At 51.0% G+C, this 18,276-nt stretch overlaps 1 protein-coding gene and 1 pseudogene across 6 annotated transcripts in view; one reads left to right on the forward strand and one right to left on the reverse strand.

Moving 5' to 3' along the window:
* Nucleotides 1-18,276, forward strand: part of SMARCA4 (SWI/SNF related, matrix associated, actin dependent regulator of chromatin, subfamily a, member 4) — a 78,111-nt gene that overhangs the window by 48,096 nt on the left and 11,739 nt on the right. For 2 of the 6 annotated variants that reach the window (XM_021717975.1, XM_008068879.2), the window contains exons 25-29: nt 1,812-2,039; nt 2,289-2,387; nt 2,636-2,713; nt 3,412-3,630; nt 7,597-7,850. In XM_021717975.1, the coding sequence (XP_021573650.1) occupies nt 1,812-2,039; nt 2,289-2,387; nt 2,636-2,713; nt 3,412-3,630; nt 7,597-7,850 (878 nt within the window). Of the gene's footprint in view, nt 1-1,811; nt 2,040-2,288; nt 2,388-2,635; nt 2,714-3,411; nt 3,633-7,589; nt 7,851-18,276 lie in introns of all 6 variants that reach the window. The other 4 variants (XM_021717977.1, XM_021717978.1, XM_008068877.2 and 1 more) reach the window with 2 other exon arrangements.
* LOC110596613 lies at nt 9,440-10,927 on the reverse strand (annotated as a pseudogene).

The raw sequence follows: 18,276 nt of genomic DNA on the forward strand, positions 1-18,276 counted from the left end.
AGGCTCAGGAGTGGTGCCCACTTCCCATTTGTGCAATTTCAGGATTTGCTCAAATACTGTATTTCAGAGACCAGGCTGGAGAACAGTAGTGATTCAGTTGCGACACTGATCAGCATGGGACTTGCACCTGCTGTTTCCAATCTGGGCGACTCACTCCTTCTCAGACAACATAGTGGTTCCCCACTCCCAGAAGTTCACCATACCGATGTCAAACTTACTAGGGACACCTGGTCAGCGTAACAGACTATGGCCCAGAACTCTGGGCTCCAGAAATCCTCCTGCCTCAGCCTCCTGGGGAATTAGGACTACAGATGTCCTTGTCCAATTCCAGGATTAAAAACCAAGCCGGGCTCGGTGGCTCACCCTGTAATCCCGCGCTTTGGGAGGCTGAGGTGAGTGGATTGTCTGAACCCGCGGTTCGAGACCCGCCTGGGCAACTTGGCTAGACCTCATCTCTACAATAAAATAAAAAAAATCAGCCGGGCATGGTAGTGTGTGCCTGTAGTTCCGGCTACTCGGAAGACTGAGGCGGAAGGATCGCCGGAGCCCTGCAGGTCGAGGCTGCAGTGGCCAGGAGTGGCCACTGCACTCCAATCTGGGTGACAGAGTGAGACTCCAACTCCAAAAAAAAAAAAAAAATTCAATAAATGCAGGTACCAGTGAGAGAGTCGAGAATCCCCTCTCCCTCCATCCAACCTGCTCTTCTCTGAGCCTCTGCCGGCCCCCATCTGTGTGCAGGCGTGTGCTGGTATGCTGTATGGCATTGTGGCCAACCATGTCTCTTCTGTGGGGCACTTGGTGTCTGCTGGCTGCTGTTGTCCTGGTAGACCACCGCTCCCTCCTCTGTGTGCTCACCCTTCCAGCAGGTGTCTGGCTTTTCTGTTTGTTAGAGGGATTGCCAGCCCCTTGGCAATGCTCTTGCCTCTCTCAGAGCACGTGAATGAGGACCCTCAGCCTGACCCAGCACTGAGAAGTGGGGTTGTTCTGCCTGGGGGCGTGTCCCCTTCATGTTCCGGGTGCTTCTGCCCAGGTGGTCTTGCTGCCTGGGAAGGAGTGCAAGTATGCCTGTCCCCGCATGCCTGTCCCCACAGTCTGGCAGCACCAGTGTTCTTACTACACATTGCAGCCTGTCTGATGGGTGACTGCATGGTGGTTCGGGTGTCCCTTCCTCTGACCATTCCTGAGGACTGGCCTGTTTCCTGAGTGATGGTCAGGATATGCTTTCCAGTCAGGGGCAGGCATGACAGGCACACGGAGCCTCTTGACTGCCATGCAGGAAAGGCATGACATGTAGCGCTGGCCCTGCCAGGATGCAGACACAACCAGGGCTGATGGACCTGAGGCCCTGCCATTTCCTATCAGGCTTGGGCCAGGGTGTGCAGCACGAAGTGGCAGGACCCACAGCCAGACAGGTACCATGACACGCCTGCCTTCAGGCTGCCCTGTAAGAGTGCTCAACCGGATGCTACCACCCTGAGGACTGTGCAGCTGCCCAGGAGCTGTTTTGGGGGGTGCCCCCAGGTTGTGGTACTTTCTTTCCGAGTCTCCGCCAGCTCCCAGGAAGGTAGAAAGTGGCCTTTTGGGGAGTATGAGAGCCTCCTGATCTCCAGGGACATACAGTGGTGCTCAGGCTCCAGGTCACTCATTCTTCTGAAGTCCCAGCTCCTACAACTGTGATGTTGGTTGGGGAATTGTCAGGCCCGGGGCAGCACAATGCTGGAAGGCCCTGCCCCTCCCGCTGGTGTGGGAAGGCACCATCCTCTCCAAGACCTACTGGGCATGTTGGGACTGACCAGTTGCCTCTCCCCCAGGACCTGCAGGCACAGGACCGAGCCCACCGCATCGGGCAGCAGAACGAGGTGCGTGTGCTTCGCCTCTGCACAGTCAACAGTGTGGAGGAGAAGATCCTGGCTGCTGCCAAGTACAAGCTCAACGTGGACCAGAAGGTGATCCAGGCTGGCATGTTTGACCAGAAGTCCTCCAGCCACGAGCGGCGCGCCTTCCTGCAGGCCATCCTGGAGCATGAGGAACAGGACGAGGTGAGCTCAGCACCGGCCCTGACCCCTCCCTGGCGTGAGTGGTGGACGCATGAGCGGCTTTCATTTTTGTTTTTGTATCTTTTTTGCACTCTTATTTTTTTTGCATCCCTTTGGAGTAAAGGGAGTGTGGGCTGAAAGGAAAGAGGATGAATACTTGCTTTTTCTTTGAAGTGGTTTTTTTTCCTAAACTGCTGGTGAAAGACGCCGGATTGACAGCCCTGGAGACTGAAGTCCTCTATTTATCCACAGAGCAGACACTGCAGCACGGGCAGCGGCAGTGCCAGCTTCGCCCACACTGCCCCTCCGCCAGCGGGCGTCAACCCCGACTTGGAGGAGCCACCCCTAAAGGTGAGAGGGGTAGTTCAGTCTCCATGCCCATGCAATCCTCGGCTTCTTGGCTGAGATGGCAGCAGGGCCGACCCCACGGAGTGTGCGTGTGCGTATGCGTGTGTGTGCCTCTCCTGCGTGTGGGTCCCCATCCACCGCAGTTGCACCGGGATGCCAGCTCATTCCCATGGATGCCGCGGCTCACCTCTGAGCTCGGCCCCACCCTCCATACCCCCCAGCAGTGGCACTGATGGTTTGCAATCTCACAGGAGGAAGATGAGGTACCTGATGATGAGACCGTCAACCAGATGATCGCGCGGCATGAGGAGGAGTTCGACCTATTCATGGTGAGTTCCACAGCCGGGTTGGCTGGCTCTGCATCTGCCTGCTTCACCGAGGACAGAGAAGCCGGCCTTAGCAATATGGTGATACAGCCGGACAGCTCTTGTCTGGCTCCCTCGAGCCTCCTCGCCAACCGGTCTTTCAAATGCAGCCTTCTGAGCGGTAGGGGACCAGGGGGGCACTGTAGGGTACACATCCCCACCTGCCTATGTGTGACTCTCAGACCCACCCTTCTTGTGTAGTCTGTTTGCCTACAGGCTTAAGAGACCTGCTCCCTTTCAGAGGGAGGTTAGCCCATCCAGGGCCAAGGGACTGACAAGGGCCTTGGGTACAGAAGTCTTCCCCCAGGTGAGGAGTGTGTGCAGGTGTGAGTGGGTGGGGCCCTCTCTGCCCACAAGCCTCATGCCTCCAACAAAGCTGCATGTGAGCTCTGCCCCTCCCCCCCCGCGGGGTCCTGTGCCCTCTTCTGTGGTCTTCTCATCGCTGTCAGTTTTCTCTGCCCACCCTCCCAGGCAGAATCCCTTGCCAGGTTCTGATGCAGCAGCCAGGTCAGGCCTGTCATCAGAGACTCAACAGCTGCCGTTGAACTCCCATGTCAGTGCCAATCCCTGTGGGCAGAGCTAGAAGCCCAACGAGTCCTTGGTGCCCGGTGGGTGCTCCCGTACTGACACCTCTCTCTTCTGTCCCGTGCCTGGTTCTCCAGCGCATGGACCTAGACCGCAGGCGTGAGGAGGCCCGCAACCCCAAGCGGAAGCCACGCCTGATGGAGGAGGATGAGCTGCCCTCATGGATCATCAAGGACGATGCGGAGGTGGAGCGGCTGACTTGTGAGGAGGAGGAGGAGAAGATGTTTGGCCGTGGCTCCCGCCACCGCAAGGAGGTGGACTACAGCGACTCGCTGACGGAGAAGCAGTGGCTCAAGGTATATGCCAGAGAGGGCCGCGGTCCCCATGGGCCGGCGGCAGGCAGGGCTCAGGGAGGGCAGCAGCCTGAGTGCCTTGATGTAGGCCTTCAGCCAAACCCTCAGTATGCCCCTTCCAGGCTCTCAGTGGGCTTCGTTAGCAGCCAGGGCTTCTACGAGGACCACGGACGCTCAATTCTCTTGACTCCACTGCTGGGGGCAGGGAAGGGTCCACACGGCCTCCAGCAGCTCACAGCATGCTTCTGGGAGTGACTAACTGGGCTTCAGGTGCCAGGGTTGGCCTGTTCATGAGAGTTAAAGTATATTTCCAGTCCTAGCAAGGCGCTGGCTTTCCCAGTCCCTGTCAGGCGGGCAGTTGTGGTGACAACTTTTGACCTCAAGTCTTTCTGTAAGGTGGTTGGGAGTGCCACCTGAGAAGGGGGCAGGCATCCTCGCTTTGGACAAGTCTTCCTCCAAGAGCTGGACTCTCCTGGCCCAGCTTTGAGGAGGGAGGAGAGTACAGCCCATAGCCCCAGAACCTGGCGAGTACTCACAAGGCTTGTGACTGCTTTGGAGGTGACATGAAGGCTCATTTTCCACAGGTTGCGCCTGGCCCCACAGCATCTGTAGGTGGCTGGGTTGGTGCAGGCGCTATTCCTGGAGCCTCTTGGCTAGGCCTCTTTCCTTCTTCCCCCTCCCCAGCCCAGGGTGCACCATACCAGGTGCCTGGAGCTGAGGTCAGCACTGGGGTTATGGTGACAAATCAGATCCCCCACCTCAGGGCTCTGAGTGTAGACGTGATGATTCAGAATTCAACTCTGAAACCATGTCATTAAGATGTCCCCGAAGCAATAATTCCTAGAAGGCAGGTAGCAGCTTCTGACGATGCTGTGCTGAATGTCACAACCAATAGTGACCAGTGTAGCCCTGACTGTGTGGCCAGGCAGCCTCAGGCCCTCCTGGGAGTTCAGACACCCCAGCAACCAAGCTGTGCATGAGAGGACTGTTGTAACATACCAAAAACCTGGTGGAACTTAGGGCAGGCATTACCAATCCCCAGCCATCAGTCTGTTCCCCACCCAAGTACTCCAGGGTCCAGAAGAGAACCACTGATAGAGGGAACATTCCCAACCACAGACACGTGTGGTACCAAAGCTTGTGGCTCCCACCGGCCCTGCATTTTTTTCTTTTTCAGTAGAGACAGAGTCTCATTATGTTACCCAGAATGACCTCAAACTCATGGGCTCAAGTGATCCTCCCATCTCAGCCTCAGGAGTAACTGGGACTATAGGTGTGCCCGGCTCAGCCCTGTATTTTTGAGGCATTGATTGCCTTTTAAAATCAGCCCTTATGCTGATGTTTTGTGCATGCTTTTTCAACATGTAATTTGCATACCATACATACTTTTTTAGGTGTACGACTTGGTAGTTTTTAGTGTATCTACACAACTCTGCAGCCATCACCAAGTCAATCTTGGAACATCTGTATCGCCCCAGAAGAAGCCCTGCCCTTAGCTCTTCCTCTTAGCTCATCCTTATGCCTAGCCCCAGGCAGCCACTGACCTGCCTGCTGCCTATAGTTTTGCCTGTTCTGGGCGTTTCCTGTCAGTGGAGTCATACAGTACAGTTCTTTGGTCTTGGGATCCTCATTAGCATACATATTTTTGAGGATTGTTCGCAATTTAACATTTGTCAGTATTTCATTCTTTTGTGGCTGAATAGTGTTCCATCGTCAGGATGTGCTGTAGCTTCTTTTTCTACCATTAGCTGATAGACATTTGGGTTGTTTCCACTTTGAGGCTGTTACAAATAATACTGTTGTGAACATTCATGTACAAGTCCTCGTGTGGACATACGCTCTGATTTCTCTTGGATGTATGCCTACGAGTGAATTTGCTGGAACAGCAATTTTGTATTTAACATTTGAGGACCTTCCAGACTATTTTGCACAGTGGCTGTATGATCATACATCCCCATCAGCACGGTAGAAAGATTCTGGTTTCTCTATGTCCTCCTGACACCTGGTCCTTTGTCACCTTTTGATTCTAGATCCTCGTGGATATGAAGTGCTGAGCATGTTTTCATGTGCTTATTGGTCATTTACATAGCTTTAGCAGAGAAATGTATATGTACATCTTTTACCCATTTTAAAAAACATATTTTTCTTACTATTGAGTTGTAGGAGTTCTTTACAAGTCCCTTAACAGAGACTTGATTTGTAAATATTTTGTCGCATTCTATGGGTTCTTTTCATTTTTTTGATGATGTTCTTTGAAGCACAAAAGTTTCTAGTTGTACTTACAGTTTGTTTTTCTTTTTTGCTTGTGCTTTGGCATCATATCTAAGAAACCATGGCTAAATCCAGAGTCATGGTGATTTGCCCCAACTTCGGTGGCTCCAGAGGTCTCTAGGCTTGTAACCTCTGACTCTGTCTTTACATTGCCCTCTCCTCTGTTTCCCTTTCTGTCTCTTACAAGGATACTTTTACTAGATGTAGGGCCCACCATAATACAGCTTAATCCTTATCTTATCTCATCTGGATCCTTACCTAATTGTATCTACAAAGACTCCGTTTCCAGAGAAGTAGACTTGAACTTGGGGGAGGGTGGCAGTATTAAACTGCTCTTCCTCTGGGGTCTGCATGAGGCCTTCGCTAGGTCCCTCCTGCCTGCTGTGCACTCACCATGCTACTCCCTGGCCTGGATGCCTGTCCAACCCCTGCCCCCAGCTCTCAGCTTCCCGCCTCTTCTGGAAACCTCTCCCCAGCCAGGACACGTCAGCTGCACCATCATCTGAGTCCCACTCTCCCTTTATCCTGGCACTCAACATACCTGTCACCATATTTGTGCTATGTTGTCATCTCATCTCCTTCCAGTGGGATGAATGGGCCCCGTCTGGTTCTAGTCACTGCTGTGTTCTTAGCGCCAGACTCAGTGCCTAGTTACCTGTCACAGTCGTAAGTGTGAGACAAGTGACCAGCCTGTCCTTTTGGGTCCAGGTCTCCTCCCTTTTCTGATTTCAGGGTTTCCTAGAAATGTAGCTTTCCATGAATGTGTTTCAGGGATAAAACAGGCAAGTTCATTCTTTTTTTTTTGATTTGGAATCTCACTCCATTGTCCAGGCAGGAATGCAGTGGCACACTCACAGCCACTCCAGCATTGACCTGCTGGGCTCTGGCATGTGCTACCATGCCCGGCTAATTATTTATTTATTTATTTATTGTAGAGACGAGGTCTTGCCAAGTTGCCTGCGCTGGTCTCGAACCTGTGGGCTCAGGCAATCCTCTCGCCTCTGCCTCTCAAAGTGTTGGAGTTATAGGCTGAGCCACCGGACCCTGCCTTATGCAATCTTTTTTTTAAAAAAATAGATGGGAGGCCAGGTGCTAGTGTAATCCTAACACTTTGGGAGGCTGAGGTGGGAGGATTGCTTGAGACCAGTTATTTGAGACCAGCCTGGGAAACATAGTGAGATCGCATCTCTACACAAATAAAGAAAAAAATAGCTGGGTGCACATCTGTAGTCCCAGCTACTTGGGAGGCTGAGGTGGGAGAATTACCTGAGCCCAGAAGGTTGTGGCTATAATGAGCTGTGATTGTGCCGCCGCACTTCAGCCTGGGTGACAGAGTGAGACCCTGACTCAAAAAAAAAAAAAAAAGTGAAAAAAGGGGAGAGTTTGGAGAAGAGGTGTAAAGGTCTCAGGTGGGTAGAGGATTCCAAGCTCACATTTATCTGTCTCTGTACACTGAGGATGTGACTTCATTTGTCAAGAAGTGAGTGTATCTGTTCATCTTCAAGGACAGACTTGGGTGGGCTACCTTGGGTGGCTCAGAAGCCCCTTGAGAGTCTGGTGTGCACGAGGCCAGCCACACTGGAAGGAGATAGGTTTGAGGGGCCCTCCTCCCTGCCAGCCGGGCTCCGGATCACGTTGTGACCTCTGCTTGTCAATCCGGGTGCTGGCTGTCCTATTTTTCCACTATTGACCCTGAAGGCCATCGAGGAGGGCACGTTGGAGGAGATCGAAGAGGAGGTCCGGCAGAAGAAATCATCACGGAAGCGCAAGCGGGACAGTGACGCCGGCTCCTCCACGCCGACTACCAGCACACGCAGCCGCGACAAGGACGACGAGAGCAAGAAGCAGAAGAAGCGTGGGCGGCCTCCTGCTGAGAAACTGTCCCCAAACCCGCCCAACCTCACCAAGAAGATGAAGAAGATTGTGGATGCCGTGATCAAGTACAAGGACAGGTAGGCGGGGGCGGCGGGTGGGCAGGCAGGTCACAGGGGTGCCCTGTGGGTGCAGTCCCTGCCTCTGTGCCCTGCCATTGCCCATCGTGCATTCTGGAACAGGGAAGCTCAGGTGTCAGCCATAGTGAGAGGGAAAGTAACATGTGGCAGGAGAACCAGGGTGGGTCTCAGAGGGGTGACGACTGAGGGAAGCCCCGGGGGTGGGAGGTCTGGGGACGTGCTCTAGCAGCAGGTGGGGAGGCCTAGAAAGCTACGGCCCTGGGGGGCGGAAGGGCGTGGGCCACGGAGGTTGCAGTGGCTGGAGTGGACAGGTGCTCTGCTCTAGTCCTGTCCCACTCTTGCCCCATCTCGGCCTCTCTGTGCTGTCAGGCTGGCCTGTGTTGAGAAAACAGCGATCCTCTCCAGGCTCCGGGGTCCCTGTCCTCACAGACATGTGCCACATACTAGGTAGTGTGGGATTCCGACTGTGACATGGCCAAGCAGTAGATTGTACCATTCATTTGTGGACCATGAGTCCCACTTAAATAAGAAAAAGTCAAGGCTCTTGATGGCTATCCAGGCAGGGTAGCAGGAGCGTGAGATCCGCCCAGCTGGGGCTCACCTGGTCTTGCCCTCCTCAGAAGGCTGTCCACAGTCTGGCACACACTGGCCAGTGTGATTGCTGTGGTGACAGGAGGTTGGTACAGCTTAATTGTAGAGAAGCAACTTCCAGTGAGTCGTGAAGCAAAGTTTATGTATTAAAGGGGAATGTGTTGAGGAAAAGTGTCGTGATGGGAGTCCCTGTGCCTCATTTGGCAAGAATCTTTTATTTTTATTTTATTTTTTTTTTGAGTTGGGATCTCACTCTGTCACCCAGACTGGAATGCAGTGGCCGCTCCCAGCCACTGCAGCCTTGACCTGCTGGGCTCCGGCGATCCTTCTGTCTCAGCCTTCCAAGTAGCTGGAACTAAAGGCGCGCGATACCACACCCGGCTAATTTTTTTGATTTATTGTAGAGATGAGGTCTTGCCAAGTTGCCCAGGCGGGTCTTGAAGCCGCGGGCTCAGGCAATCCACTCACCTCGGCCCCCTAAAGCGTGGGATTACAGGCTGAGCCACCAAGCCCAGCTGGGAAGAATCTTAGCAAGTGTGAAATAAGGGGTGGGGATGTTTGTAGTATCTACATTAATGAACTTTTAAGGCTCTTTTGATTATTATTTTTTGTGTCAGGAGTCTCACTCTGTCTCCCAGGCTGGAGTGCAGTGACATGATCATGGCTCACCCCCACCTCAATCTTCTGGCCTCTGACGATCTTTCCACCTCAGCCTCCTGAGTAGCTGGGACTACAGGTGTGCGATACACACCTAATTTTTAATTTTTTTTGCCTATAATCCTAGCACTTTGTGAGGCTCAGGTGAGAGGATTGCTTTTTTATTTTTTGTAGTGCTGAGGTCTCACTGCATTGCCCAGGGTGGTCTCAAACTCTTGTGCTCAAGTAGTCTTCCTACCTCAGCCTGTATGAGCAGCCACTCTCAGCTGGCTATTTAATTTTAATTTTATTTAATGTTTTTAAAACCAGAGCATTTATTGTGTGACTAATTGTTAAAATTCTTAAGATGAGCTGAATGCCACAATAGCTGATGACCTGCTCCTGGGTTTAGGTGTTGTTCCTTCACGGAATCCATGCCTGAATCTGCGGTATACAGTTTTTAGGTGCCTCATCTGGCCAGTCCTGATGATATTTTGTCTTTTAATCTTGGCACTCCAGTTACACTTTCTCTTGCACTTAACAGGGTAGCCACATTTGCCACAGGTCGACTTCTGTAGGTGGTAGGCCTTAGAGCCACAGCAGCAGCACAACGTATGTGTCTTATTGTAACGCTTTCCAAACGATAACGTTTCCCTTCGTTATCTCGCTTTTGTGGCCAAAACCAGTGAGCCAGTCCTTTTATTATTAGAAAAGAAACAGATGAAGTGAAAAGGAGACGTATTCAAATTCAGCTGCTAGATATGAAAATGTGTCAGTATTAAAATGAATATTGACTTTGATTTGCCATCTTTATCTCTGAGATCAAGTTCACAAAGAGAAAAATAAGTGGAGAACTTAATAGAGTTTGCAGAAATCTAGTGGCAGTGACAGACGTCAGTGTTTTATTTCTAATGATTTTCTTGCAAGGGAAACTTAAAATTACCAAATGAAGAGGACCCTTGAAGGTCAGTGGGGAAAGGACAGACTTCAGTCAGTTCTGCTGATCTGGGTATCCACGTGGAGACGATGGCCCTTAACCACACTTCATATCACGAACATCTGTTGATTTAATGGATTAGAGGTGTAAAATGTGAAAGGTGAAACAAAGTTTTAGAAGAAAGCATGGGAGAAAAATCTTCATGACCTCGAAGTAGCCACTGATTTCTTCATCAGTACCCAAAAGTTACTAACCATTAATGGTTGTTAAGTTAGATTTCACTAAAATTAAACCCATCTGGCACCAAGGGACATCCTCACCAAGACAGTGTCAGACAGTCCAGCTTAGAGATGGACAAGAGGTAGGAATAGCCACCTACCTAAAATGGACATCCAGTCGCCAGTCAGCATGAAACAGGATGCCTGAGGTGATGTCAACACTGTAACATCACCAGTGCTGTGGCTTACACCTGTAATCATAGCACTTTGGGAAGCCAATGTGGGAGGATTGCTTGAGGCCAGGATTTCAAGAGCAGCCTGGGCAGCATAGCAAGACCTCATCTCCACAAAATGCAGAAGAATTAGCCAGACATGGTGGCGTGTACCTGTAGTCCCAGCTATTTGGGAGGCTGAGACAGGAGGATCACTTGAGCCCAGGAGTTGCTAGTCATTCTTCCAGCCCGTGTAAGATTGAATGATAAATCAGGCAATAAATTACAACTAACTCTTACTGCTGAGTGACTGCTTTGTTGAGACTGTTGCATTACAGGACATTGAGAACCAGGTAGTGCTTTTGAGATCTGGCTTGATAATACCAACGCTTGAGACGCACACCGGCACTCCTGGTGTACCTCAGACTTGTGTGGTGGGACGCTGCAGTGGGGACCTGATCTATGCTTCCCACGTACCCTCATGGCCTGGAATAGCTGGATTCCTCAGGCCTGGGAGCTGTTCGCTAGACTAGGCATGACTGTATTGGCATTATGGGTGGCACAACAAGTAGAACCATGAAAGGACACCTCCCACGGGCTGACTTGAAGAAACGTCTTATTCACAGTTGAGCAGATCTGTCCAGTCCCTGTAATGCGCCTTGCTGGTGTCCGCACAGGAAGGATTGTCGGGGTGCATCAACTCAGGAAACGTACTCACGTTTTTCTGGTTGAAGAGCTCCTCATTTGGCATATTTAATGGATATTTCTGACATCCTTAACTTAATTTGAAGCGAGGGAAAACAACAGGGTATAAGCGGCTGTAAGGTTTAGAAACAGCCCACAAGGCCACCCTCAGGTTCCATCATTCTCTAGAAGGAATCCCAGAGCTCTCTGAAAACTGTTATACTCATAGGTGCAGGGTTTTTGTTGTTGTTGTTATTGTTGTTTTGAGTTGGCATCTCACTACTGCAGCCTCGACCTGCTGGGCCTGGGCAATCCTTCCATCTCAGCCTTCTAGGTAGTTGGAACCACAGGCAGGCGCCACCATGGCTAATTTTTTTGATTTATTATAGAGATGAGGTCTTGCCAGGTTGCCCAGGCTGGTCTCGAACCCGTGGACTCAAGCATTCCTCTTGTCTCTGCCTCCCAAAGTGCTGGAATTACAGGTGTGAGCCACTGCCTGACTTGGGTGTAGTTTATTACAGGAAAGGCTACAGGTTAAGATTAGCCAAGGGAAGCCATGCTCGAGGCAGCTCAAGATGGGTCTAAATGCAGAGTTTCCTTCCCTGCAGAGCTGCAGGTTAGAGCTGATGTTCCTAGCAATGTTAACATGATGTGCACAGAGTGTAACCAACCAGAAGAGCTTCAGTGTCCTGAGTTTTATTAGGATTTGGTCTCGTAGACATGGCCGACCACATTCAGTGCCTCTGCAGGTCAGCTGAAACTGCCTGCCCCAAAGCCCCCACTCTGAGTCGCCTTCCTAGAGTCTTTGTTCCCAAGTCCCCCAGGTAAACAAAGTCCCCTGTCAGGCTTGACATTCTGAGGACTTAAAGATCACCTCCTTGGAGCCCTGGCAAAGGCCAGACCTCGTGGGGGCAAAGTTACATTTTTCACAACAGACTTGTCAGATGCCTGGAACGTTTTAAGGAACCAACAGCCGTGGTCGGCAGTCCTCACAAGTCACACCGGCTACTCCTCCGCCCAGCATAGCTGCACCATGCCAAGGAGTGGAGTGAAAGAAAGGTATATGGGGCAGAACTGATCACTTTTCGGTCTCCAACTTTCAACTGATCCTTTCGAGAGGAGAAAATAAAAGTGTTTTTAAAAATATAGAACTTGCCTGGGCATGGTGGCTCACGCCTATAATTCCAGCGCTTTGGGAGGTCGAGGTGAGAAGATTGCCTTAGTCCACGGGTTCAGGGCCAGCCTGGTCAACTTGGTGAGACCTCATCTCTGTAGTAAATCAAAAAATTAGCACATGCCTTTAATTCCAGCTATTTTGGAAGACTGAGGTGGAAGGATCACCAGAGCCCAGCAGGTCAAGGCTGCGGTGAGCGTGCCACTGCACTCCAGCCTGGACGACAGAGTGAGACTCTGACACACACACACACACACACACACACACACACACCCCTACCTTTCCGGTGGCATGGTGGCTCATACCTATATTCCCAGCACTTTGGGAGGCAGAGATGAGAGGATTGCCTGAGCTCAGTTGTTTGAGACCAGTCTGAGCAACGTGGTGAGACCACCTTTCTATATTAAATTTAAAAAATTAGCTGGGCGTGGTGGCACATGCCTCTGATTTCAGCTACTTGGAAGGCTGAAGCGGAAGGATCACCTGAGTCCAGCAGGTCGAGGCTGCGGTGTCTGAGAGCATGCCACTGCACTCCAGCCTGGGTGACAGGGTGAGACTCAGACTCAAAAAATTCAAAAAAAAAATGTGGCCGGGCATGGTGGCTCAGCCTATAATCCCAGCACTTTGGGAAGCTGAGGCGAGAGGATTGCCTAAGCCTGGAGGTTTGAGACCAGCCTGGGCAACTTGGTGAGACCTTGTCTGTACAATAAATCAGAAAAAAACTAGCCGGGCGTAGTGGTATGCGTCTGTAGTTCCAGCTCCTTGGAAGACTGAGGGAGAAGGATCACCTGAGCCCAGCAGGTCGAGACTGCAGTGGCTGTGAGCATGCCACTGTACTCCAGCCTGGGTGACAAGAGTGAGACTCCAACTCAAAAAAATAAAAATAAAAATTAAATAAAAATGTAGAGCTGGCTGAGCATGGTGACTCACGTCTATAATTCCAGCACTTTGAGAGGCAGAGGTGAGAGGATTGACAGAACCCATGGGTTTGAGACCAGCCTGGGAACATGGTGAGACCTTGTCTCTACAATAAATTAAGAAATTAGCCAGGCGTGGTGGTGCGTCCCTGAAGTTCCAGCTACTTGGAAGAATCACCTGAGCCCAGCAGGTAGAGACTGCGGTGGCCATGGAGACCGAGGTAAGAGGATTACCTGAGCCCACAGGTTCTAGACCAGCCTGGGCAACTTGGTGAGACCTCATCTCTACAATAAAATCAGATAAATTAGCCGGGTGTGGTAGCACATGCCTGTAATTCCAGCTACTTGGAAGCTGAAGTGGAAGGATCGCCTGAGCCCAGCAGGTTGAGGTTATAGTGTCCATGAGCGGGCCACTGTACTCCAGCCTGGGCAACAGAGTGAGACTTGCAACTCAAAAATAAATAAAAATGTAGGGCTGGGTGCAGTGTCTCATGCCTGTAATGCCAGTACTTTGAGAGACTGAGAAGGGAGTTCGAGACCAGCCTGGGCAACATAGCAAGACCTCGTTTCTATTAAAAAAGTTTTTTTTTTAATTAAAAGATAAATTAGTTGGGTGTAGTGGCGCCTGTAATCCCAGCTACTTGGGAAACTGGGGAGAGAGGATCACTTGAGCCCAGGAGTTTAAGATTGTAGTAAGCTATGATCACACCACTGCACTCCAGCCTGGGCAAAGAGCAAGACCTTGTCTCTATTAAACATTATTATTATGAAATAAAAATAAATCAAAAATAAGTTTCAGAGTTAAAAACAAATTGAGTTCCAGAACTCTCTGATTAGCTGAGCTCTGTAGTTGAATTAAACATCTGTCCTAAAGAGAGAATGAAGTGCTGCAGCTCAGTTCTCCATGAATCCCAGAGGCTGGTTGTAGGCCATTGTTATTTGGATGAAGGTTGAGGGCCTGCCTTGGGTGTGCACGTGGACCAGCTTTGGCCCCCTTGTTGGGACCTTTTGCGGTACTGTGGGTGCTACTTGTTGGTGCCTTATCCCTGTATTATTGGATGTCATCAGCAGCTAGTGACCCCAGGCACTTGGGACAGCATTTCCAAGTGTCGTGGGGCTCGGCTCCCCTTGGTGCATTTGGGAAGGGCTCAGAGAAGTGCGTCTCAGGCAGGCAGGCTACAGAGGACCCCCTCGGAAGCCTCCACTTGCTGGCTTACTTGTGACAGCAGTCAGGCAGAGCTGCCGCTGCAACGAAGACCAAATATTGGGAAGTAGTGTTGAACCTGAATATGGTGGTTGTGCTGAGGTCATGTTAGAGAGCATCCTTCTGCTTAGGGGACTCGTAGGCAGGTGTTTTCAGCGCTAGAGAGGTGTGAAAGTGGCAACTCAGAAAGGTGGTGGTGTGTCTAAGCTAAGCCTCTCCAGGGCTCTGGGCTCCATCCCCCTGCCGGGAGCAGCAGCCCTGCAGTTGCTGTCCTAGAAACTGGAGTTTCGCACCTGTCTCTCTGCTTGTTTCCAAGTCTGCAGCATGGGGAGGGGAGTCCCTCCATGGGGCTGTGGGGGATCCTGGTTGAGATACCGCGGGCCAGGCTGCAGCTGTGTTCACTATGGGACAGCAGAGCCAGCCTGGGGGTAGAGGCCCGGAGCCCAGGAGCTGAGCTGCTGCCTGGCAGTTTCATGGTGACAGCATCAGCCTGGACCCAGCTGGGGACTGGTGGTGGCCTCCCAAAGCCTCTGAATCTTCTCTCTGTCCGCCCATCTGCCCTTGCGCCCTGCCCCCCCTAGTTTAGAATAAAAAAGCAGGAGGCCCTTCAGAGTTGAAAGGTTGTTCCTTGCCCAAGAAAAACAGCAAAACAGGTGCGGGGCTACAGCCTTTGTGCAGGTGAGGATGGCCCAGGAAATGAAAGTGATTGTCATACTCCAGAGGCAGGGCAAGCCCTGTGGATGGGCAGAGCTCTGGCCCTGGGCTTGTTTTTTTTGTTTTTTTTTGTGGTTTTTTTGAGTTGGAGTCTCACTCTGTCGCCTAGGCTGGAGTGCAGTGTCATGCTCATGGCCACTGCAGCCTTAACCTGCTGGGTTCAGGTGATCCTTATGCCTTAGCCTTCCAAGTAGCTGGAACTACAGGCACACACCACTAATTTTTTTACTGTAGAGATGAGGTCTTGTCAAGTTGCCCAGACTGTTCTCAAACCTGTGGGCTCAGGCAATCCCATCACCTTGGTCTCCCAAAATGCTGGGATTTTGTTTTGTTTTTTTGAGTCAAAGTCTCACTTTTGCCTAGGCTGGAGTGCAGTGACCCGATCACGGCCATGACCTGCTGGGCTCATGTGATCCTTCTACCTCAGCCTTCCAAGTAGCTGGAACCACAGGCACGTACTACCACACCCAGCTAATTTTTTTATTTATTGTAGAGGCAAGGTCTTTTCAGCTTGCCCAGTCTGGTCTCGACCCCCTGACCGCCTGCAACCCCAGGACTTTGGGAGGTGAAGGCAATCCTCTCGCCTTCACCTCCCAAAGTGCTGGGGCTGCAGGCATGAGCCACCATACCTGGCCATCCTCAGCTTTTGAATGCCCTTCCTGAACCTTGTCTACAGCCCAGTCTAAGGGTGGGCACGTCCCAGTCCCAGGTCTCTAGTCCACCCCTACTCAGCACCCAGCCTAAAACCTGGCACTGCTCAGGCTCTGGCTGGATGAGGGTACTGAGTGGGTCAGCCCCAAGCCTGCCTGAGGGTGGACACAGGCCAGGTCACGGCCACTGGGCCCAGATTTCTGCATCTTCAGGCCCAGTGAGGCTCAGTGCGACAGACAAGAGTAGCCTGCTCAGCCTTTGGCCAGGTTCCTAGTACAACTACCTGGGGATCTGCTGAAGGAAGGCTGCTTCTACCCTAGACTCCACCCATCCTGCTAGTGAGGCCGCCTCCTCCCCAGACTCCACTCCTTCTGGTGGAGACTTGACACGCCAAGCAGAAACAAGGGAACTGGCTTAGAGTAACCTTACAACTGGAGATACATGCTTGGCATGGAGGTATAGGGCAGGACAGTACAACTGGGGCCCAGGTGTCTGGAGTCTGCATGGAGAGTCCTGGGTTGCCCAACCACACCTTGTCGTTCTATCCCTGCCTCCCCTGCAGTTAGATGCCCCAATATGTCTCTGCAGGGCCCTTCTTTTCAGCAAACATGTGCTGTTGTCTGCAGGAAAAATGATGACGGCTAGGCACGGTGATTCACGCCTGTAATCCCAGCTCTCAAAATCTCTCGGGTTCCTCCATCCATCAGGAAGGGATATGGAGTTCAAAACCAACCTGGGCAACATAGTGAGACCTTGTTTTTACAAAAAAATCAGAAAATTAGCCGGGCATGATGGTGTATGTCTGATGGTATCCCAGCTACTTGTGAGACTGAGGTAGAAGAATTGCCTGAGCCCAGGCGGTCAAGTCTGTAGGGAGCCATGATCATACCACTGTACTCCAGCCTGGACGATGGAGTGAGACAAAACATAAGAAAACAGTAGATGATGGTAGATCAGGTCTCTACCGTAGATGGGGTCAAGATTGTGGTGGCCAAGAGTGTGCCACTACTCTCTCTCCTGGGCGACAGAGTAAGACTCCAACTAAAAGACAAAGCAAAAAACCATAATAAGAAACAGGTGCCCCCAAATGTGTCTTTGGCTTACTAGAATCTGATCTCATTAGAAATGCTGACACACGGAAACTCGGAGCAGCATGACACGCACCTCCATGTGTGGACCCCCCCAGAGCTCCCGGCCTCAGTCTTTCCTGGAAGTTGTGCTGAGCTGAGGGGGTGGGTGGTGTTCCAGACCATTCCATTGGGAAATCCAAATCCACCCATGAGAGAGTGGATACCCAACAGGCAGAGGCTCATGTTTCTAATGCTCAGGAGAATACTTGACTTTATAATATGTGAAAAAACGGAAACTAGAAAATAATTTTGCACTAATAAAGATCTTCTTCTTTAATGTGTTTCATTTCTGCGTACCTTATGAGATTTTGTTTCAGACAGATGTTCTGCAAAATCAGTTTTGTAGATCCCAAGCTGTTCCTCTCTTGGAGCTTTCCCAGCTCAATTCACTGATTTAGAGTGAAAAAAGAGAGTGGTCCTATCCAGCAAGTCAAGAAGATGACATAGGAAGATGACCTCGTGTAGACTAGAGGAAAGATAATGGAGTCAAGCCTCTCCTGTAAGAGGAACAGGTCAGGATGCCCCCAGACCTGGCAGATGGGCTCTGTCTTGAGTACCGTCTTCAGTCAATTGCTTGTGCCTGCCTAAGGCAGTCAGAGCTTGGGGGATAGTGCTGTGATCCATGTGCCATGTCTGCCTTGAACAGTACTCTAAGCAGCATATTCACCTTCAGTCTACCACCTGTTTATGTACAGCTTTCAAATTAAGAATGGTTTTTTAAGATGATTTTGAGAAAATCAAGACTATTTCCTGATGTGAAAATTATGTGAAATTCAAATTTGCATTTTCATAAATGAAATTTTATCGGAGTACAGCCAGAGCCCATTGGTTCTGTGTTGTCTGTGGCTACCTTTATGCAGTGCTGACAGAGTGGATTGTTGCAGCAGATACCGTCTGGCCTAGTAGGCCTAGGATCTTTACACTGAATGTTTGTAGAACACATTTGCTGACCCTTGATTTAGAGCAACAAATGAAAGGGGGGTGGTCCGTAACTTGGCCTAGGTGAGTCCTGCCTGCACCAGTTTGCTGTGTGTCTATCGCCAGCTCTCAGAAATCTCTCTGGTTCCTCCATCTGTTAGAAAGGGATATGGATGGATAACCTCCTGGGTGCTGACAGCTCCTGGTTCTGTCCTGCCCAACGGCTGTTGGTCTCTTCTAATTCTCTTGCCAATTTTTTTTTTTTTTTTTTGAGTTGGAGTCTCACTCTGTCACCCAGACTGGAGTGCAGTGGCCGCTCCCGGCCACCGCAGCCTCGACCTGCTGGCTCCGGCGATCCTTCCACCTCAGCCTTCCAAGTAGCTGGAACTACAGGCATGCGCTACCATGCCCGGCTGATTTTTTATTTATTGTAAAAATGA

This window comes from Carlito syrichta, unplaced genomic scaffold (genome assembly GCF_000164805.1).
Source record: "Carlito syrichta isolate Samal-C Ts95f unplaced genomic scaffold, Tarsius_syrichta-2.0.1 Scaffold311628, whole genome shotgun sequence".
Classification (NCBI taxonomy): Eukaryota; Metazoa; Chordata; class Mammalia; order Primates; family Tarsiidae; genus Carlito; species Carlito syrichta.